General features: G+C 48.1%; 1 protein-coding gene across 1 annotated transcript; it reads right to left on the bottom strand.

Moving 5' to 3' along the window:
• Window positions 1–8,743: 8,743 nt before the first annotated feature.
• On the bottom strand, window positions 8,744–19,306 carry LOC116958736 (baculoviral IAP repeat-containing protein 7-B-like). The gene is made up of 6 exons (XM_076060916.1): window positions 18,733–19,306; window positions 17,009–17,162; window positions 15,681–15,780; window positions 13,633–13,693; window positions 12,523–12,574; window positions 8,744–11,902 (listed from the first exon to the last, which is right to left on the bottom strand). Exons 1-6 carry the CDS (start codon window positions 19,057–19,059, stop codon window positions 11,706–11,708), a joined length of 891 nt encoding a protein of 296 aa, XP_075917031.1. The 5' UTR covers window positions 19,060–19,306; the 3' UTR covers window positions 8,744–11,705.
• Between the last annotated feature and the right edge of the window lie 3,023 nt (window positions 19,307–22,329).

The following is a 22,329-nucleotide window of genomic DNA, read 5'->3' as shown; positions in this document are numbered from 1 at the left end:
AGCCAGCACACAATCCAAATCACTGGCACCATGTCATCATCACAATTTAACGATCCGTACCAAGGATCACAACAATGTACGTCACAACCCGTATCAGTGCAGAGAGAGAGTCTATGCAGTACATACAGTCCACACATCGCGATCTCGAGAAAAATCCCATACAAACACTTCCTTAACAAATGTGGCACAAGCTATATATTAACAATCACGAACAAAGCTCCATACAAAGCATACATTGTTAACACTCACAAGCAAAGTTTCGCACAGTCACACATTGACAACATTCGCGAGCGAAGCTCCATACTGTATATCCAAAAACAATCGCGACTCCGCAACGGCAATCAAACAAAGTGTCAACAAATCATTAACCCGGCAATTCACTGGACCTTAACGGAGCCCGAGACCCCCCACATAGCCGAATTAATAATGAACTGGCTCCTTAAGATAACAATCCCGACGCAGTACTTAACACTGTTACAAAGCAGACACATGCACGGGCGCCGCGTCAATCTGCCACGCACCCAACCCAACTAACACGCTTCGCAACCCAGCGAGTAAAAAAAACACCTAATCGCAACCCGGCGCACGCAAGATGGGTGAAGTGTGTGTTTTAGGGCCGGGTGCATTGTGTCACGACTCGCCTGAGAGGCTGTGAGGAACGGAGGCTGCACTGTGGAACTTGAAGACTCTTGGATGGTGAGCACAGGATGCCACCAAGACGGCCCAAGATCTCCCTCCACAGGCGTTGAGAATGGCGGGAGCGGCGTTTTGGCGGGAACCGCGTCCCGACCGCCCGCAAAGATGGCGGCCGCGCGTGCACCATGCGCGCGCGAATTTCCCGCCCAGGCACCCGCAGCAGCGGCGGTGGCGGCGTCCTCTCTCCTCCAGCTCCGTCACTCTCTCTCCTCTCTCTCGATGGCGGCGAAGCAGCGACGTGATGTGCGTGCTGCTGCCCCGCCTGCAGCGCCATCTCCCTCCTTCACCGAGGCTGCAGAACCCCGGGGCTGCCCCGAAGATGATAGTCTCGCCTCCTCGTCGTGTGAAAGCGAGCAGATAAGTTATAGTAATCGTGCACATATTATACTGATTAGGATAACACCTAACGTTATTTATTTTTCCGCAACTTCTGACACCAAATGTAGTGGGTTCGAATTAGGTGCACACACGACTCCTTGGGAGGCAACGCTGATTTATTAGAACGGTAAGTAATATAACACTGCACATAAGGTGGTGACCACCAACCTACTCTAGCTAACACATACTTCTCAAATACTCTAGCGTGACCCAGCGAGGTGGGCTACTGCCAGGTCCGCTGACTGGAGGCTTGACTCTTCTTGGCGTCTTCACGATGCATCTTCGTTCTTGATACGGGCAGCCTCGAACCTCGTGAGGAGGCTGCTTATATGGGCCTCGGCGTGCCCGGGCCCCACCCCGGCCACGCCTCCCTTCGAGAACCCTCTCGAAGCCCCCCTGCTGTCCACGTGCCCTCCGAGGTGCCCCCTAGGCCCCCCAGTCACGTGTCCAGCCGGGGTCACAGAGAGTGCCACGGCCTCACACCACCCTCGTGGCCTCCCGGAGTCCAGAACCGGCCCTGACGTCATTCCCGCCTCCAGCCGGGATGACGTCATGCGTGTGTGTAGACCCGCGTGGTCATGACGCTCCCCCGCATAGTGACGTCACGCTTGTGCGTGTGTACACAGTAGTGATTCTACAATCACTACACTTCTGCTGAGTGAGCCGAGTCGCTCGCGCTCTCTTTGTTGAGGTTGTTGGCGGCTCTCTGACAGCAGGTTTCCTCCACTGCTGTATGACTCAAGTCGCACGCGCTTGGTCGCTGGTTTGCTGAAGTTGTTGGCGGCTGCTCGTGCTTTTCCGCTGCTGGTTGAGCCACGTTGCACGCTCTCTTTCTGTGAAGATGCTCGAGCGCTCTCAGCGCTGATTCGCTGATACTTTGATGAGGTTGGCCAAGCTTTTCTTCTGTTGAGTGAGTTGAGTCGCACGTGCTCTCCTTGTTGAAGTCCGCGAACGGCAGTTTCTCTCCACTGCTGTATGACTCACTTTCGTTGATACATGGCGACTCATGCGATCCTCGCTACTCAGCGAGGCTCGGAGCCAGCCGCTCCATGCGACTGCTCGTCCTGTGGACGTCTTGACTCGCTGATCTGTCTTGACTCTTGACTTAACTTCACTGACTTTTGAAAATACAGCTGACCGTTATATTCAAAGACAATTCTCTCTGCGCAGTGGAAAAGGGGGGGCGGGGTCTGTGTGTGTGAGTTCGTGTGTGTGTGTACAGATGGCTCCTGCGATAACGATCTGTTTGCCCTGGCGTGAAATTCCTCTCTCGCGCTCTTCGGGAGAGACAAAGGTCGTCGGGAGTACCTATCTCTTTATACTTTCGACTTTATATTTCTCAAATACAATTTGGTCCCATGTTCGCCAAGACTCGTGTTTGTAACTACGTCCTCCCGACACCCCTCTCGGGTTACCGAGGTTCGCATTGATATGATGGAGTTATTAGAAAGAAAAATAATTTTCATCCTGAGTTTAAGAGGTCCGTTTCCAGATTGTTGGAATCCATATCCTTTGGTTCTGTAAGGTTCTATAATGGAATATTGTTTAAGGTTAACACGTTATTATTAATGTTATATTGCCTGGTTGCCGTGTGTGGGGTGGGGTGTGTCTCCTCATCAAACCCGGCTGGCTTTTCCAGATGGCCCCTTGTGATAAGGTGTAATTCCTGCTTCTCCGCGCTGTGAGAGCGACAAAGGTGGTCGGGGTTGCTTGGGATATTGTTTAAACTCTTTCATAAGTTTGCCCGTTCGCCTCATTCCTTCTCGATAACCTTTGATGTGACTCGGTATTTTGTCTCCAAGCTTTGTTTTAACAGTAAAAGTATTAAAGGTGAAAATCATTTTATAGCGAATTAATTATTGGATAATAATTCACTGATGTATCTGGTGGCCTGGTCTTGATTGGAGTGAGCGCGAGGACCGCTAACTTTAGCTTATTCTTGTTATTGCATTTTAAATTTGAACCGCTGTTTTAATGACAAAGGAAAAAAATATATGGTTTAACCCGTGGGCGTCCTCGTTTCTGGCTTGCGGAGGGCTTCCCTCTGCGTGACCTCCCTTAGGGCACATCAAACTCTTGTTCATCTGGAGATCTTCGCAGATAGCTGCTAACATCCTCGCCTCGAGAGTTTTATTATTTCTTTATTTTTTAATAGTCTGTTTATGATCGACATCTGGTTTTTCGTGTGCCTGGCTTACGGGTGTTATTTTTTTTGTTTGTTAAAAAATATCTATAACGCAAATATTATTGTTAATATCAATTTTGGAAAAGGCTCATATACAACACACCGCCCTTTTAAAAATGATCGGTGGTCTGCCACGGATTATTTTTAAAAATAAAAGAAAAATGCCTTTTCCATTTCGAACCATCGACATTACTTGAGTTGACTGATTTTTCCTTACAACGCGCGTACGTGTCACAACATTTGAAATAAGAAAATAAAAGAACAGGAAAAAGAAAAAAAATAAAGGCAACATGTTACATCGGTTGTTATCAATTATTGCTACTTTGATTTTTGTTTCAGTTCCTGGGAAACACTGGATAGCGGTTTCGAGCCCGATGGTACACCGTTTCCCTCCATTCACCTCTTTGTTTAATGTTTACCAAGTTATTGGCAACCTTACTGCCACCTTTGGTCAAGAGTGCAGAATAATTTTTCTCATGGCCAGGTATTTTAGAGTAACCTGTGACCTTTCCATGCAACATCATCACATCGTCGTTTTGGTTCATCGTCGGTATGGCTTTAGCCAAATGAGCACGGTTCCTTGGTTCGTATCGGTAATTTTTTTTATCCCTCGCCTTCCCTGTGGGTTTATGTGGCATGAAGCCATGTCGAGTGCCACCAGGATTAGTACACAACACGAGTTTCCGTGCTCGACTGTTGGGGTCATTTGCCTTCTCCGCAGCCATGTGCAGATTTGCTGACTCCGTACCACTATTCGATTCCGTGCCTCGATTCGATTCCATGTTTTTGCGTGTGCTGGACTTCCACACATTCCTCGATCCATCATGGATTTTTTTCTTCGTAACGCGTTTCCCTGGCACTTTCACAGTACTCTCACGCAATTTTGCGACACAATTGATCGCGTTTCCATTTACCAAACAAGCATGTTTCTCCTCCCGATCCTGTTGGTTATCATTTCCTGTTGGATCACACTTAATGGTTATTTTTCCCTGTTCAATAGGTGTGTTCACCACGGGAGCGACTCTCACGTTCTCCACCACATTATCAGAGCGGGTGCATGACGCATTTAGTTTTCCACAATCATGGTTCCCCTCCTGGTTCTGTTTGTAACCTCCAGCTTGCTTGATTTGTCAAAATAGATGTTAAATAATGTGGGAGCCAGAGGACATCCCTGTCACACCCCAAGGTGTACAGAGAATGGCTCTGACTCCCGGCCACGTAGTTTTACCCGGGGCCGCTCACCATCATGAAGGTCCTGAATGATCGTGAGCAGAGGGTCAGGTACTCCAAAAGCACGAAGAACGACCCAGAGCCCAGGCCTACTGATGGTATCATAGGCCTTGACCAGGTCAATAAAGCAGAGATGTAGGTCTTGTTGGAATTCCCTACACCTCTGCTGTAGCAGACGGACATAAAATATGGCATCTGTGCAGGACCGCCCTTTCCTGAAACCGCATTGGGGCTCCGAAGCCTCTCCTCAGCGTGCCTGGCAAGGCGATGCTCAATAATCCTTGCCAGGACCTTTCCCGGCACACTGAGGAGTGAGATGCCCCTGTAGTTGTTACAGTCTGTGCGGTCCCCCTTATTAAAAGGGGGGACCACCAGGGCATCCTTCCAATCCTGCGGAACCCGTCCAGTGGTCCAGACTGTTGTTATGATGTCATATAGGGCAGTCTGTGCACAAACGCCACCCTCCCTCAGCATTTCGCTTGGGAGATCATCTCTGCCCACTGCCTTTTCTGGTCTCAGACTCGGGATCGCCTTCAATACTTCCTCAGCAGATGGCACCTCAGCCAGCCACTCACAGGGGGTGACTTCTTCCAATATTTGAGGCACCGCAGCCTCAGCAGGGTCATCCTCACTTTGTGCCACGATGTTTTCCTGGCTGAGGGATTTTCCCTCCCCCAGGACCTCACAGAAATGCTCAGCAAATCTGCGAACCTGTTCCTGGGGGTCGGAGATTGGATCACCGTTTTTTCCCCTAATAATGGTAATAGGTGTGGCGCTGCAGGTTACTTTTTTGATGGAGTTAAATAGAGATTTGTGATCACGGGCCACTGAGGCAGACTCCATCTCCTCAGCAACCCGCGACCACCACCCATCCTTGCAGCGCCTCACGGCTCTCCGAACCTCCGAGCGAAGGCTGCGGTAAGCCTCCTCATTCTCTGACGTGGGATTCTGTAGCCGATGACAGTGGGCCTGTCGCTTTTTCTCAACCATCCTGAACACCTCCTCTGTCAGCCAGGGTCTCTGGGGAGGTCTGGACCGCGTACCCAAAGCAGCCATTGCAGCTGCATGAGTCACAGTCCTAAACCTCGCCCATTTACCCTCGACATCAGGAGGAGTCGGGGACGATGCCAATCCCAGCCGCAAGCGATGATGAAATTCTCGCTTGCAACTTTCATCAGATAACTGAGACCAGGCCACTTTATGTTGGAATGGGGTCCTGGGTGTACACCCACCACCAGAGTGGAAGAATGGCAGGCGCATCTTACAGATGACTAGTCGATGGTCAGAGGGCAGATCAGCTCCACGGTAGGTCCTGGTGTCAAGGACATGGGCTCGCATTCGCTGGTCCGTCACTATGTAGTCCAGCAGATGTTGGACCCGGCATGCATCCATGATGTTGTGTGGATGCGCCGATGCCGTAACAGCGTGTTGGTAATTACAAGCCCATGGGCTGCACAAAAATCTAGCAGCCTCCTACCGTTGTTATTGAGCTGATCTGGCCCATGCCCTCCAATCACTCCAGACCAGGTGCCAGTATCATGATCAACTCGGGCACTGAAGTCACCCAACATGATGACTCTATCCCAAGGGGCCGCTTTAGCCAGCACCTGTGACAGGAGGTCATAGAAGGCATCTGACTCATCGGTTTTGCCTGCATCCCTCCACGGATGTTCATCTTCGGTGGGGGCATAAGTAACCACGACCACCATTCCTCGCCTCCGGTTGATGGGAAGGCGAGCCCAAAGTAGCCTGGGGCTTACAGCTTCCCACACCTCACCGCCACGCTCCCACGCCCCCTTCATTCTTTTGTTCAAAAGAAGACCCACACCCTGTTGTTTGGCAGTCTGCTGTCCCGAGTAGAAGACTGTCCACCCCTCATGGTGGCAGGAGCCAGAGCCGGTCCACCGGACCTCCTGAATGCCGCATAGATCCTGGCGGTACTGGTCCAGCTCCCGACAGAGGAGTGGCAGCCTCTCCTCTGCAGTGAGCGTTCGAACATTCCACGTGGCCACCTGTAGTGGCTTTTCGTTGTTTCTGGAGTAGCCCCGAGGGTAGGTATTCAATCTCCTGGCTCCGCCAATTGGGGTTTGGCCAGGAGACATCATAGACGCCTGGCCCCCCGGGGCCTCCGGCACAAGCTTTTTAGTTACATATTTCAGTTTAACTCGTGGTTTCGTGGTAATTAATTGAAGGTGGAGGGGTTACCAGCCCCTCGCACCCGTCAAGAGCCACCGTTTAGCCCCTGTGGTGGACACATATGCCATGAGGGGAGGAGCCAATCAAAATTGGATCTCCCCCCACAGCACTGTCCACGACAGAGTTGCCCGTCCGGCACCGCGAGGAGGTAGGAGGTTGTTTTGCCGGACACACATACACACACACACATACATACACACATACAACAACAACCGCCATTCGCCACTAAGTGGCGGTGACGTCACCACGACGCTTGTGCCAGGCTATGTGCACCCTGAGGCCACGTGAAGTGTCGAACGCCCGCTGGCAGGAGGTCACGGGGCAGACCCAGGTGTCACGGGTCGACTGACTGAGATGACTGAGATGGCTGGCTGATGAGCGTGAAGTCGCGATTGAGTAATGGGGGCTAACGAATGAGTAATTAGTAATACACGTTGCATTAAGAGATTGTTGAAGTTCAATGTTCTAATACGTGTTTAATCTAAATTACTTTTTGAATGTCATTAATTTTGTTGTATTATTTAATAAGACTAATTAAAATAGCTCAGAGGTTATTTGATTTCCACTCGTTCTATCAATTCCCCCAGACCCGCTGCCCTTCTAAGGGCCGGGACCGAGCGGGCCAGTGGTCGAGACCCTGGGAGCCCCCGGGTCCCGACGTCCTTGTAAGGGCCGGAACCGAGCGGGCCAGTGGTCGAGACCCTGGGAGCCCCCGGGTCCTGACGTCCTTGTAAGGGCCGGGACCGAGCGGGACAGTGGTCGAGACTCGTACCTTGGCTGGGTCGGGTCAGTGTAGCCTCCCCTAGGTCACGGTTAGCCGGAGGCGAGAGAGCCCGTAGTCCCAGTGATAGGCCACGCTTGTCCGGGGGCCGTACCACCCCCAGGTAGCGGGTTAAGGGGCCGTTACCCCTTTGTGTTAGGGACCGTTACTATTGCTGTTACCGTTGTCGTTAAATCAACGCGTTGCCTCTACACGCCGTCTCCAATCTCCTTGCACCCACTACACGTGCAGCGTTTGTTTCACGTCTCGTGCGGTCACTGTGGTAAGAAACTTGCTTGGCTTTGATTCCCAGACAATTCGTAATGGTAAATAAATTTAATAATAATAGAATACGACGTTTCGATTGCAACACAAGCGACCATCATCAGGTACAAATGAATGAGAACAAACATAGTAAACTTGGAAATATAATGCAATATAACACAGAGTCGGCCAACAAAACAATCAACGCCCCACCTAGTGGATTACGTTCTTCCAAAGATTGATAAATTTGAGAGAGACAAAACATAGACACGGGGACACACAAGCAGAGAGAGAGAGAGAGACAACACAGAAACACACAGAGACACACAACATAGACACACAGACAGACACACAAGCAGAGAGAGACTCACACAGATACACAGAGAGAGACACACACAACATAGACACACAGACAGACACACAAGCAGAGAGAGAGACTCACACAGAGACAAACAGAGAGACACACACAACAAAGACACACAGACACACAAGCATAGAGAGACTCACACAGTGACAGAGAGAGACACACAACATAGACACACAGACAGACACACAGAGAGAGACAACACAGAGACACACAGAGAGTGACACACAGCATAGACACACAGACACAAGCAGAGAGAGACTCACACAGAGACAAACAGAGAGAGACACACACAACATAGACACACAGACAGACACACAAGCAGAGAGATACTCACAAAGAGACACACAGAGAGTAACACAACATAGACAGACACACACAGAGAGAGACTCACACAGAGACGCACAGAGAGTGACACACAACATAGACACACAGACAGGCACACAAGCAGAGAGAGACTCACACAGAGACACACAACATAGACACACAGACAGACACACAGGCAGAGAGAGACAACAGAGACAAACAGAGAGAGACACACAACATAGACACACAGACAGACACACAAGCAGAGAGAGACTCACACAGAGACACACAGAGAGTGACACACAACATAGACACAGAGACAGACACACAGAGAGAGAGACTCACACAGAGACAAACAGAGAGAGAGACAACCAAGAGCTTTAATAGCTCTTAAAACCCCTCCCACCGCTCCTGCAGTCTAAACACAACAAGACTCCCAAGTCCTCTGGTGACATCAAAAATTATTTAATAACGAGACGATCAAACGAGCCACAGAGCGAAGCCTCGGCCCTACGCGTTGGGCCTTGCGTGGCCCATTAATGGGCACTCGACTCGAATGTGCGGACGTTTCACTGACTGAACGCAACATTGAAAGCAGCATTGAGAATCTTCACTTGAAGCTTTCGTGGCAACTGCAGGGATCCACGCTCTCAAAGTCATCACGTGGTAGATGTATTCCATCGCGACACAAGCGACCGTCATCAGGCGGAACAGGTACAGTTCAACTGATGGGGGGGTCGCTTGTGTTGCGACAGAAACGTCGTGATTTATTTTATTTTGTCCCCACGTCGCTCGACCGAAAGAACCTTGAAGAATGTTCTTGGTTCTTTCGGTAAAGTCACCACGTAGAAGGGAAACAATAAAATAATAAAAATATAAAACAATAAAAATTCTCACGACGTTTCGACTGCGACACAAGAAGCAATCATCATCAGGTGTGAAAACCACAGCAAGAAAATTTTAAAAAAGTGGAGTTTTTTTTTACGTTAGCACCACGGAGAGCGATTTGGCAGTTGTTCAGATGGACGAGTCCATCTATGTCCGGAAAAGAGGAGGGGGGAGAGGAAGAGAATGGAATGCGGTCTGAACAACTGCCAAATCGCTCTCCGTGGTGCTAACGTTAAAAAATAACCGCCACTTTTTTCAAATTGTCTTGCTGTGCTTTCCACACCTGATGATGATTGCTTCTTGTGTTGCAGTCGAAACTTCGTGAGAATTTTATTGTTTTATATTTTTATTACGTGGTGGTGACTTTACCGAAAGAACCAAGAATATGAATCCCTGCAGTCACGAAAGCTTTAAATCAAAACCTTGAAAGATGTTTTACAACGTCCGTGTTTTAAACGCGCAAAATAATCACGTTTCCCCAATTTTACACATTCTCAGGAAGCTGTGCGTATATATTTAGTTTACACCACGCGCGACGATGTTCAACGCAGCAGCCGTTTAAAAACTCTGGGTTAAGAGCGGCAAAGCCGGAAACTCGGTGCAGGCGGACGCTGCTGCTGGAGGTGTGCGAACGAGCGAGCGTCGCAGCCCAGGACGGATTCCACCTTTTCAACATTTCCGAGCGGTGATTTCTAAATTTGCCCGCGGCCAATCTCCCGAGGCAGGAGCTGCTCCGGCGTTCTCTTCGCCAAGTGCCGAGTCCAACACAAACCCCCGTGGGACGAGGCGCGCCGAGGGGCCCTAATCCAGCAGCGGGTTAACGAGTCCCCGAAAATTATCTCTCACGCGACCGATGGAAAAAAAAAACCTGGCAACTTTTAGAAACAAAAGCGGCGAGGAACACACAAAGCCATCCACACACAGCCTAAAGATTCCCCAACCACTGCCGTGTAGCCTTAACAGACTGTTGGGGCAAGTGCTGTTAGCGAGTAGCAGCAGCTATGAAGATCCCCCCCCCGTGTAGCCTTAACAGACTGTAGGGGCAAGTGCTGTTAGCGAGTGGCAGCAGCTATGAAGATCCCCCCCCCCCCCGTGTAGCCTTAACAGACTGTTGGAGCAAGTGCTGTTAGCGAGTAGCAGCAGCTATGAAGGCTACCGGCACTGTGGCACACGAGGGTGGGTGGTCAACACCACGCACAGCCGCCTTTGTCTCCCCAGTGGCGATGTCTTTACATATCGCAGCGGATACTCATTCGAGGCCAAGTCGACCTAGGGGAGGCCCAGGACCGGTTGTTCAGATAATCGCAATCACTGTGGCGTTGGCCGTGAGCGGGAATGGAACTCGGCTGATCGCCGGCGTTGGTAGCGCTGACCGCTCCACCAACCCCCCACCGCTCCCCACCACCAACAAAGAGCGACCAACGTGGAACGCGACAATTACATTTTTGATGACATCACCATTGCAATAAGTGCTCCATGGGGCTATTATTGCACACGCTGTGTATGAACTTACTCTCTGTTGTTGTTGTATCATCAAATATAGTAACTCAATCTTAATCCACTTACCAATGTGGTATACTTATGTCATAATGATGGCAACACTGTATTCTAGCGTAAAAAAACATATTTTGCAACAATCTTTTTTTTAACACTTTATGTTTCGTCTTGGGTGTAATTGTCCACGCTCAACTGACGTCGTTGGCTGTAAATCGCCACGGTCCCCTTACGTCGTGGCCAAGCCTCGGGGCCACTTCCTGGAGTCGTGGAGTTATTCCGTTACCAGTAGGGTACATTTAATTAAAGAGTGTTTAAAAAAAAGTATTTTAAAATATTACTTATTAATGTAATAACTCACAAACGTAAAACATGTTTACGCACGTGAACTCTGCGTAACATTCCAGTTCCAGTAAAGATTTACAGAACGTAACTTCTTCACTTCAAGTCTAGCACCAAACGCCTTGAAATCACAGCAATCTTTGACCCTTCCACCCATTGACAATAAGCGCTCCACAGAGTTCTAAATGTAATAACTCCCAAATGTAGAAACTGTTAACGCGTGTAAACTTTGCGTACCATCCGGTTAAAGTAAAGATTACAGAAGAGTCTTAAAACTTCACATCCTTCACTTTCCAAGTCTGACATCGTACGCCTTCAAAACCACCACACTGATAATTATTAATGAACCCTTTCACATTCCGGAAACCCCCCAAAAAAAAGGCTGCTCTATGGGTGGAGGCCGGTGGCCAAGTGAAATTGCCCTCCCCGTGCCTCCCGGCGCGGAAAAAACGAACGCCGAACGCTCGCCAGCGACCGGCTTATGCCTCGGCACGGGAGAGGGGAGGGGTGAATCAACGAACTCGCCCCAACGGTCGAAGCCACGGGCGGTCGGGATCCCCGGCGGTCGTTTCTCTCTCCTCCTCCTTCGCCCGGCCGTCCGCCTAAACCATGAAGGCCCGGAGCGACGTCTGCACGGCGACGCGGCACACGGGACACCGGCTCAGGGAGAGGGCGCAGTGGCCGCACGTGGCCACGTGTCCGCACGGCACGAACATCGTGGACACCTCGCGCTCCATGCACACCTTGCAGGACAGCCGCTCTTCCAGCTTGTCCAGAAGCTCTTCAGTCGATGGCGCTGCTGTGGACGAAGCGCGCGCAGACGCACGCGGAGACACACACGGAGACACACAGAGACACACAGACACACAGAGACACACAGAGACACACAGAGACGCACAGAGACACACAGAGACACACAGAGATGCACAGAGACACACAGAGACGCACAGAGACACACAGAGACACACGTGCGCACGCACAGACGCAAGCGCACACACACACAGACGCACACACAGAGACACACCCGCACACACTTTCAGCGGTTTCAAAAAGTGATGGTCGATCATCACCAGACTGCTTACATATGGGGCGCAAAGTTGGCGAGATGTTGACCACCTCGTCTGGTATACATGAGGTCGTGACTCTCACCTGTATCAGACTCTCACCTGGCTCAGACTCTCACCTGTATCAGTCTCTCACCTGTATCAGTCTCTCACCTGTATCAGACCCTCACCTGTATCAGACCCTCACTTGTATCAGACTCTCACCTGTATCAGACTCTCACCTGTATCAGTCTCTCACCTGTATCAGACCCTCACCTGTATCAGACTCTCACCTGTATCAGACCCTCACCTGTAACAGACCCTCACCTGTATCAGGTGAGGGTCTGATACAGTGCGCAGGGATCCGTCGTCTTACCGTGCTCAATCTCCGCGGTTGTACTCTGCGGCGTCTGTCCCGGTAGCGGAGCCTTTGAACCGACAAATAAAGATGAACATCGTCGCGTGTAAGAATCATCGCCGGTGTCACGCAGAAGAACCGAAAAAAATGGATAAGTTACGCAAGCGACGACCGCTCGCGTTGAAAACGATCGCGACTTTTTGCACCGTCACTCTGCGCTCGATTTGCAATCGGCGTGTCGGCAAACCAAACGGAACGATAAGAGCCGGCTCTCGATTGTCGCCGCTAACGACGGGGGGCAGGGCAGCTGCAGACGGCTCAAAATCGCGCAGCATCCAAAAAGATAAAATAAAAAAAATTTCCGTGGATCTCTACGCCAAAAACACCGATTATCCCCATAGTTATATATATAGTTATATAGTACATTCAATCTGGCTGTTGCCTGATGAAGCTCGTTGTTGTTGTAATTACTGGTGAAACGTCGTACTCAGATTCTAAATGTTGTGGCTTGGCTCTCCAACACACCGGTGTGAGCTGTACTAGTATTATACACTATACACTACTATACTATTATACACTACTATACTATACACTACACTATACACTACACTACTACACTATACACTACTATACACTATACACTACTACACTATTATACACTACTATACTATACACTACTACACTATGCATTATTACACTATACACTACTACACTATACACTATTATACACTATACACTACTATACTATACACAACTATACTATACACTACACTACTATACACTACTACACTATGCACTACTACACTATACACTACTATACTATACACACTACTATATTTACAATAAGCATATTGGTAATAAAACCACATTATTTTTGTATTTTTACCCCTGAATGATGAACAACATTTCAAGCTGCCTGCGAAGTTTAAGTTTGAGTCTATTTGTGTTCAAGACCGCTGATAAACTCCATCAAGAGACGAGGCTGGTCTCGTCTGTTCAACGACCGGAGTTGACCAAGGTCAACGTTAAAAAACTAAACAAAAAATCGTACGTGCGGCGTGTTCGCACGCCGGCGTTAAACTCGATTCTCCTGCGAAACCAAAAGTTGGCGAGAAAATGTTTTGTTACCGGCGGCCGCGTCGACCCGCGGACGAAAGCTTCCCCCTTCTGTCGTCCAACAAACACGCAGCTGTTCAGCAAACGACGCGGGAAGAGAGGCGGGGGGAGGGGGGTCATTATTTTACGCCGGCTGGGTACAATGTGGTGGATGTATTGGGGAGCACGTCACCATTATTATTATTTATATTATGATCTTATAGTGAGATGGTTGTATTGGGGAACACATTATATCTATTATTTTATCGCGTTTATTATGATTTTGTTATTATCTTATAATGCGTTGGATGTATCAGGGAACACATCATTATTATATAATGCGATGGATGTGTTGGGGAACACATAATTATTTAATATTTACAGTGAGGGAAAAAAGTATTTGATCCCCTGCTGATTTTGTACGTTTTCCCACTGACAAAGAAATTATCAGTCTATAATTTTAATGGTAGGTTTATTTGAACAGTGAGAGACAGAATAACAACAACAAATCCAGAAAAACGCATGTCAAAAATGTTATGAATTGATTTGCATTTTAATGAGGGAAATAAGTATTTGACCCCTCTGCAAAACATGACTTAGTACTTGGTGGCAAAACCCTTGTTGGCAATCACAGAGGTCAGACGTTTCTTGTAGTTGGCCACCAGGTTTGCACACATCTCAGGAGGGATTTTGTCCCACTCCTCTTTGCAGATCTTCTCCAAGTCATTAAGGTTTCGAGGATGACGTTTGGCAACTCGAACCTTCAGCTCCCTCCACAGATTTTCCATGGGATTAAGGTCTGGAGACTGGCTAGGCCGCTCCAGGTCCTTAATGTGCTTCTTCTTGAGCCACTCCTTTGTTGCCTTGACCGTGTGTTTTGGGTCATTGTCATGCTGGAATACCCATCCACGACCCATTTTCAATGCCCTGGCTGAGGGAAGGAGGTTCTCACCCAAGATTTGACGGTGCATGGCCCCGTCCATCGTCCCTTTGATGCGGTGAAGTTGTCCTGTCCCCTTAGCAGAAAAACACCCCCAAAGCATAATGTTTCCACCTCCATGTTTGACGGTGGGGATGGTGTTCTTGGGGTCATAGGCAGCATTCCTCCTCCTCCAAACACGGCGAGTTGAGTTGATGCCAAAGAGCTCCATTTTGGTCTCATCTGACCACAACACTTTCACCCAGTTGTCCTCTGAATCATTCAGATGTTCATTGGCAAACTTCAGACGGGCATGTATATGTGCTTTCTTGAGCAGGGGGACCTTGTGGGCACTGCAGGATTTCAGTCCTTCACGAGGTAGTGTGTTACCAATTGTTTTCTTGGTGACTATGGTCCCAGCTGCCTTGAGATCATTGACAAGATCCTCCCGTGTAGTTCTGGGCTGATTCCTCACCGTTCTCATGATCATTGCAACTCCACGAGGTGAGATCTTGCATGGAGACCCATGCCGAGGGAGATTGACAGTTTTTTTGTGTTTCTTCCATTTGCGAATAATCGCACCAACTGTTGTCACCTTCTGACCAAGCTGCTTTGCAATGGTCTTGTAGCCCATTACAGCCTTGTGTAGGTCTACAATCTTGTCCCTGACATCCTTGGAGAGCTCTTTGGTCTTGGCCATGGTGGAGAGTTTGGAATTTGATTGATTGCTTCTGTGCACAGGTGTCTTTTATAGGTAACGAGCTGAGATTAGGAGCACACAGAGTGTGAGATTAGGAGCTGAGATTAGGAGCTGAGATTAGGAGCACACAGAGTGTGCTCCTAATCTCAGCTCCTAATCTCAGCTTGTTACCTGTATAAAAGACACCTGGGAGCCAGAAAACTTTCTGATTGAGAGGGGGTCAAATACTTTTTTCCCTCATTAAAATGCAAATCAATTTATAACATTTTTGACATGCGTTTTTCTGGATTTTGTTGTTGTTATTCTGTCTCTCACTGTTCAAATAAACCTACCATTAAAATTATAGACTGATAATTTCTTTGTCAGTGGGCAAACGTACAAAATCAGCAGGGGATCAAATACTTTTTTCCCTTACTGTATATATATAAATTTCACGGGCGCAGCAGGTGCCAAACGCCTCACCTGGGAAACCACTTTGCGTGCTCATGCCAAGCGCTGTCTCCCAGCGCCCACTCTTGTAGATGACCGTCGCAGCTGAAGCACTTCACAAGATCTCCGTAACCTACTCAAAATAGAAAACACGTTACAGGGACCTCTCCCCTACTTATCGACACTGTCGACTTTTCAGAGATAAACAAACCCATCCAGTTGCCCGTTCGGACCGAGAGTCCTAAGTTCAACCGCCTCACAATAGTTGGAGGTGGTGGCATCAACATCTGCAGAACGTGAAAAACCAGTGGCATTTACATCTACAGAACGTGAAGAACCAGTGGCATTTACAGCTACAGAATGTGAAGAACCCAGTGGCATCAACATCTGCAGAACGTGAAGAACCAGCGTCATCTACATCTACAGAATGTGAAGAACCAGTTGCATCTACATCTACAGAATACGAAAAACCAGTGGCATCTACATCTACAGAACGTGAAGAACCAGCGTCATCTACATCTACAGAACGTGAAAAACCAGTGGCATCTACATCTACAGAACGTGACGAACCAGTGGCATCTACATCTACAGAACGTGACGAACCAGTGGCATCTACATCTACAGAACGTGAAGAACCAGTGGCATCTACATCTACAGAACGTGACGAACCAGTGGCATCTAAATCTTCAGGAGATTATACAACTTGTAAAGGCATTCCCCGTGTTTCGTGTACACACTCTACAACACGTTTGGAACCGACAGGACTTCGCACTCCTATCGTGTTTTTGTAAACCGTTCGTTGCCGTGACGTTCTTACCCCCCGTGCCCGGACTGGACATCATGCGAAAAAGAGCTTCACAGCTCAATGGATTCCTCCAGTATAGATAAATATTCTGATTCTGACCTCCCTCAGGTGTTTGACCAAAACTATTAACCAACATTGATACTATTTTATGATACCAGGTGTTAGGACCATTGAGTTGCTATTTAGCTCTTTTTCAGAGGTGACCACCTGGCTATCACAAACGATAGCTCAACGAAGTGGCTTATCGCATGAGAATTTAAATGCAGCCAAATACTCTAAACGCGTGTTTCTAAATGTGCAAGGAAAAAACCGGAGGACCGGCAGAAAAAATCCACGCGACCACGGGGAGAGAGGCACGAAAATTCCAAATACACATCAGGCGTCAGGATGGAACCCATCACCTCCTGCCTTCCAGGCGAGGTAGCCAACATCTCCGAGCCACCGTGGCGCTTGCCCCCAAAGAGCCGCCCCTCCCCCCACAAAACGGGGACGACTACAGCGCCGGGGAAGGCCTCCACCCACTTCTACGCAGCGGCAGCAGCAGCACAAACCGTACCGGAATAGTAGAAGCCTGCGTAGGCCAGTTCAGGCGGGGACACATTGGCGGTGTACGGCCAGCTCGCGAAAGATCTGAGTCGCGCCCCGAACGAACGCATCTCTGGACTCAGTCCGGAGTCGGCGCCATCCTGAGTGGCCGGCGGCAACGGGGCCTGCGGGGAAAAGGCGCCACCCAGGGACAAACGCAACGACGACAACGGTGACGACGATGACGACTGCGACGGCAGCGTCGACGGCGACGACGGTGACGCAGTGAGCTCATCGAATTGTCCCCGCCCTTTGGAAAGGCTCCCCAGGAAGCCGTGAGGGCATTGGAATCGTTTTTTTTTAAACGACATCTTCGAAACAAAACCTTTTTAGACTGGCCTAAAAAGGTTAAGTCATTTACATGACTTAATACGATTACATCTCCATAACTAGCATAACTTATGCGCATAATTACATCAATTAACGTTATTTCGGATAATTACGCATTTTTCCAAATTTCATTTCATTTTTATTATTTTTATTAAAATTTTCAAGACCCGGCATATACAACAGGTGGGGGAATTTATAGAGAAGATAACATTACAGTAGAATCTTGATTTGAATTACAGTACACTCTGGATGATCCGCGCGCGGTTTGTTCGATTTGCAGATGAACCGCACACCTGAGATTTTGACAGAGATTAAGAACTCGTGGATATTCCCCTGAAGTCCACCTGAAGATGACCGTTTGAGTTATGGTCGAAACGTCGTGAGAATTTTTATTGTTTTATATATATTATTTTGTTGTTTCTCTTCAACGTGACTTTACCGAAAAAACTAAGAATATAATCTAAAAACAGTTTATACAACAATGGTTAATTCTTGGGCATTTTTATTACAAGTCACGTGGCGCTTTAACCGAACAAATACGTTGCCCCGGTTAATCCGAAATCCACGTGACCGCCTCTACGGCAGCTGCAACGTCTTTACAACGGTGGGCAGAGTTTAATTGATTTTGTTGCCGTGGCTCTGCTGTCAAATGAGCGAGCCGACTCTTCAGCGCGGGGAGCGGGAAAGTCTCATCATTGAACATGGTTATAGGCACAAAGCATTGAAGAACTGAGACTCATCTACAAGGGCGCAGCGGTAGCCAGGAGATGTGAACGACCTCGCCTGGTATGCAGGAGGTCATGGGCTCGAAACCCGACCCTGACACCTGCTTCTGCCTATTTGGAGTTTCCGTGTCTCTCTCTCTCTCTCTGTTCCCCCCGTGGTCACCACGTGCGAGGGTATTCGGCAAATATAAATGTCCACGCAACGATGCTGAGCCCGCTTCGCTGAGCAACGTCGCTGCTTTGCGTGACGGAGAGGGTCGGCATCTGAAACAAATAGCTACGTCATCGCAGCGCTGAGTAGGGCCCTCGCCAGGTCAAGAATAACTGTGTTAGCACAGGGTGCTTACAAAGAAATGTTCACACTTGTTTTTGGACTATCGTTTTTTAATATAACACGAATCTGACCGCGAATGCGCGTCATTGGATTCAACGAGCCAAAGGGTCTCCGCTCGTTCGCCATCGTCGTCTAAACACGCCTAGAATTATCTCCAATCGGTACCCAGAACCCCGAGGCACATCTCTTCGTGCCAATCGTTGCAAATTCTCAGCGGCACCCCGCACTAGTTTTAGGAAAGACCCGGCCTCGCCCCCCCAAAACAAGCGTCAGGACGTCACCGGCGCCGTCGCTGGCGTCACCCACCGCGCGAGCGCAGGCGGGGAAGTGCCTGGCGTGCTCCCGAGCGGGGTCGTCCCCCTCCTCCCAGCGATGCATCATCCCGCCGCAGCGGAAGCAGGCCACCAGGTCGCTGAAGCCCATGCGGTAGAGTCCGGCCCGCGCCAAGTCCGCGGGCCGCACGGGGGACGACCGGGGCCACCCCTTGGAGAACGACAGCAGCCTGGCCGATTCGCTCAGCATCTTCGAGGCCGACGGTCGCGGGATCCGGTCGAAGCGGGGCATCGGGGGGGCAGAGCGTCTCGCCGCCGCCGACGCCCTGCGGGAGGCCCGAAAGTCTACGACGTTCGGCATCGACCCGGCGGAAAAATACGGGGCGATTTGGGGTGAAAAGAATGCTTTTGCGAGGGACGAGTCCGCCCGGGGGTCTCTTGTTAAAGATCGCTCAAGAAACGTCGAGGCCTTCTCCTCCTTTCAAGGCGTCGAAGAGATCCCGGGGCTCGTAGCTCAACGGGTAGTTTAAAAACCGGCGATGGGAAATGGCACGACCCCTGTTGTCACCCTCGACGGCTCCTGAATGCGGGAACAAAAATGTTGGGGCGGCAAGCGTCATTAAAAATGGACATCTTTTAGTGATATTCTTAGCTCTTTCGGTAAAGTCACGTTGAAGGCAAACAATAAAATAATAAAATACATATAAAACAATAAAAATTCTCACGACGTTTCGACCATAACACAAACGGTCGTTATGTTATGGTCGAAACGTCGTGAGAATTTTTATTGTTTTGTATATATATTATTATTTTATTGTTTCCCTTCAACGTGACTTTGCCGAAAGAGCTAAGAATATGAATTACTGCAGTCACGAAAGCTTTAAATCAAAATAAAATATTTAAGTGACTTGAAATGTTTGGTTTAAACAATTCATCCATACACAAAGGCTTTTTGTGGGTTAGATTGCGTAAATATATTAATGTTAAACCCGCCACGACCCGACACGGCCAACTGGTAAGGGTTGTCACGTAAACAGAACAATCTCTATTATGGATGATATTGGTCGCCAAAGCCTACGTGTTAAGAATTAAACAGTTCAGTCTGTCACTTCTGACAAACTCATGCACAGCAATAAAAGGGGGCACACACAGTCTGGATGGTCCTGTACCAAACGGAGTTTCGAGAGTTATCTGGTGTGAGAAAAACCAACACTACCCATAGACTCAGCACTGCACCATAGACTCAACACTACCCAAAGACTCAACACTAACCATAGACTCAACACTGCCCATAGACTCAACACTGCCCATAGACTCAACACTACCCATTGACTCAACACTACACCATAGACTCAGCACTGCACCATAGACTCAACACTGCACTATAGACTCAACACTGCACCATAGACTCAACACTACCCAAAGACTCAACACTACACCATAGACTCAACACTACCCATAGACTCAACACTGTACCATGGACTCAGCACTGCACCATAGACTCAACACTGCACCATAGACTCAACACTGCCCATAGACTCAGCACTGCACCATAGATTCAACACTGCATCATAGACTCAGCACTGTACCATAGACTCAACACTGCACCATAGACTCAACACTGCCCATAGACTCAACACTGCACCATAGACTCAACACTGCCCATAGACTCAACACTGCACCATAGACTCAACACTGCCCATAGACTCAACACTACACCATAGACTCAACACTGCACCATAGACTCAACACTACACCATAGACTCAACACTACACGATAGATTTCGATTTAAAGCTGTCGTGACTGCAGGGATTAATCTTCTTGGTTCTTTAGGTAAAATCACGTCGGTTCTAAACTAATTGTATTTTTACGGTGACCTCAGACCGCAGCTCTTTCGCTGGCACCGCCTCTTAACACCTCTCACAGCACGGTTAACGTTGTGGTTTGTAACGTGGAGTATAACAGCGCCTCGTGGCTGTTTCTCTCCCCCCCCTCCTCCGTCCCGAGGAGCGTGGATGGACTCGTCCGTGTGAACGGGGCCCGTCGCTGTCCGTGGTGCTGGAGGTGAGGGGAAGGATCCCACACACTCTGTGGTTCTATTCGGTAAAGTCACCACGTAGGTTAATTAAAATATAAAATAACAAAAATCACGACGTTTCGGCCACAGCACAGGCGGCCTTCATCAGGTGAAGGGACCCTGCTGTCATGATGAAGGCCGCTTGCGTTGTGGCCGAAACGTCGTGAGATTTTTGTTATTTTATTTTTGTTACCTACGTGACTTTACCGAATAGAACCAAAGAGTGTGGATCCTTGCAGTCACGAAAGATTCAAATCTAGTAGAAGAATCCACCCATTGTTTCGCCATATGGCATTGTGATATATAACGACTTATTGTTGGTGGCTCAGCTGGTTGGAGAGTATATAGAGTTTATTGATAACATTGAGGTATAGTAATATGTTTTACCCTTTTAACTGGCACAAAAACTGACACCTTTATTCAAGGCATCATATTCTTAGTTTTTTCGGTAAAGTCACGTTGAAGGGAAAATATAATATATATTTTATTATTTTGTTGTTTCCCTTCAACGTGACTTTACCGAAAAAACTAAGAATATGAATTACTGCAGTCACGAAAGCTTTAAATCAAAATTCAAGGCATCATGTTTGTAATAACCACAACACATGATGCCTTGAATAAAGGTGTCAGTTTTTGTGCCAGTTAAAAGAGTAAAACCTATTACTATATCTTGTTACTGGTAAAGGAGGTCTCATAAAACATTGAGGTAGTTTATATTTTAGTTTTTTATTGGTTTACTATATGGCATTCATTATATAGCGTAGTGTATACCCAGTTGCTCTGTGTTAATAGCTCAGCTTATTGAAGAATATACTGAGTACATTCATTATATTGATGTAATTTATACTTCGATTTTATCACATCGGTTTACTGCACGATAGTTGGGTTAGTTGCAGCCCCTTTAGCGTCCACAGACTCAACAACTGCTGCACCTGCAAATCGTCTGCAAATTTACAGTTCACAGTTCATTTATTTGGTATAGCCCTGTGAGCCATTCGGCTCTTGAATCGGGTGCAACTGCAACAAACAAAAAACATGAACAAGAAAACATCTTAAAGTGATTATGTGACTGTGCAAACAGAAAATACAGGAAAAAAATATCAAAATATTCCTGAAATAGCACCGTACACCAACGCTGCGTGCAAAAATCCCAGTGGGATGCAAGTCAAAGTAACAACAACAACCACAAGACAACTAAGATTAAGACCATCAGTCAACTCCGTACTACAATAAACAAAAAACATGGCCAAAACAAAAAAAACTTTTCGAAATCACCAAAATAAAAGCCATAAATCCAATGTAACAGTGATCATAGGGAGTGTGACCGAATTTTTTACAATAAACTACATAAATTTATTATAACACCAAAATCTAGAGCCATATTTTAGGCCACTGAATAGCAGTGGCAGCTAGGGTTGTACAACTCCTCTAGAGCAGTTTTGAGTGAAGATCTCATAGTTAGTGATTCAAGTTGCAGTTTATTGGCAATAGCATTCCAGACCCTAGGGGCATCAATAGCAAAGGCCCTTCCTCCAGTTTTTGTACAGCAATAG

Source organism: Petromyzon marinus, unplaced genomic scaffold, assembly GCF_048934315.1.
Source record: "Petromyzon marinus isolate PM22_M1 ecotype Great Lakes invasive population unplaced genomic scaffold, UKy_Petmar_22M1.pri1.0 PM_G_Scaffold_25, whole genome shotgun sequence".
In the NCBI taxonomy this organism is placed as follows: domain Eukaryota; kingdom Metazoa; phylum Chordata; class Hyperoartia; order Petromyzontiformes; family Petromyzontidae; genus Petromyzon; species Petromyzon marinus.
The sequence above is the reverse complement of the archived record's forward strand: the minus strand, read 5'-3'. Positions and strand labels throughout refer to the sequence as shown.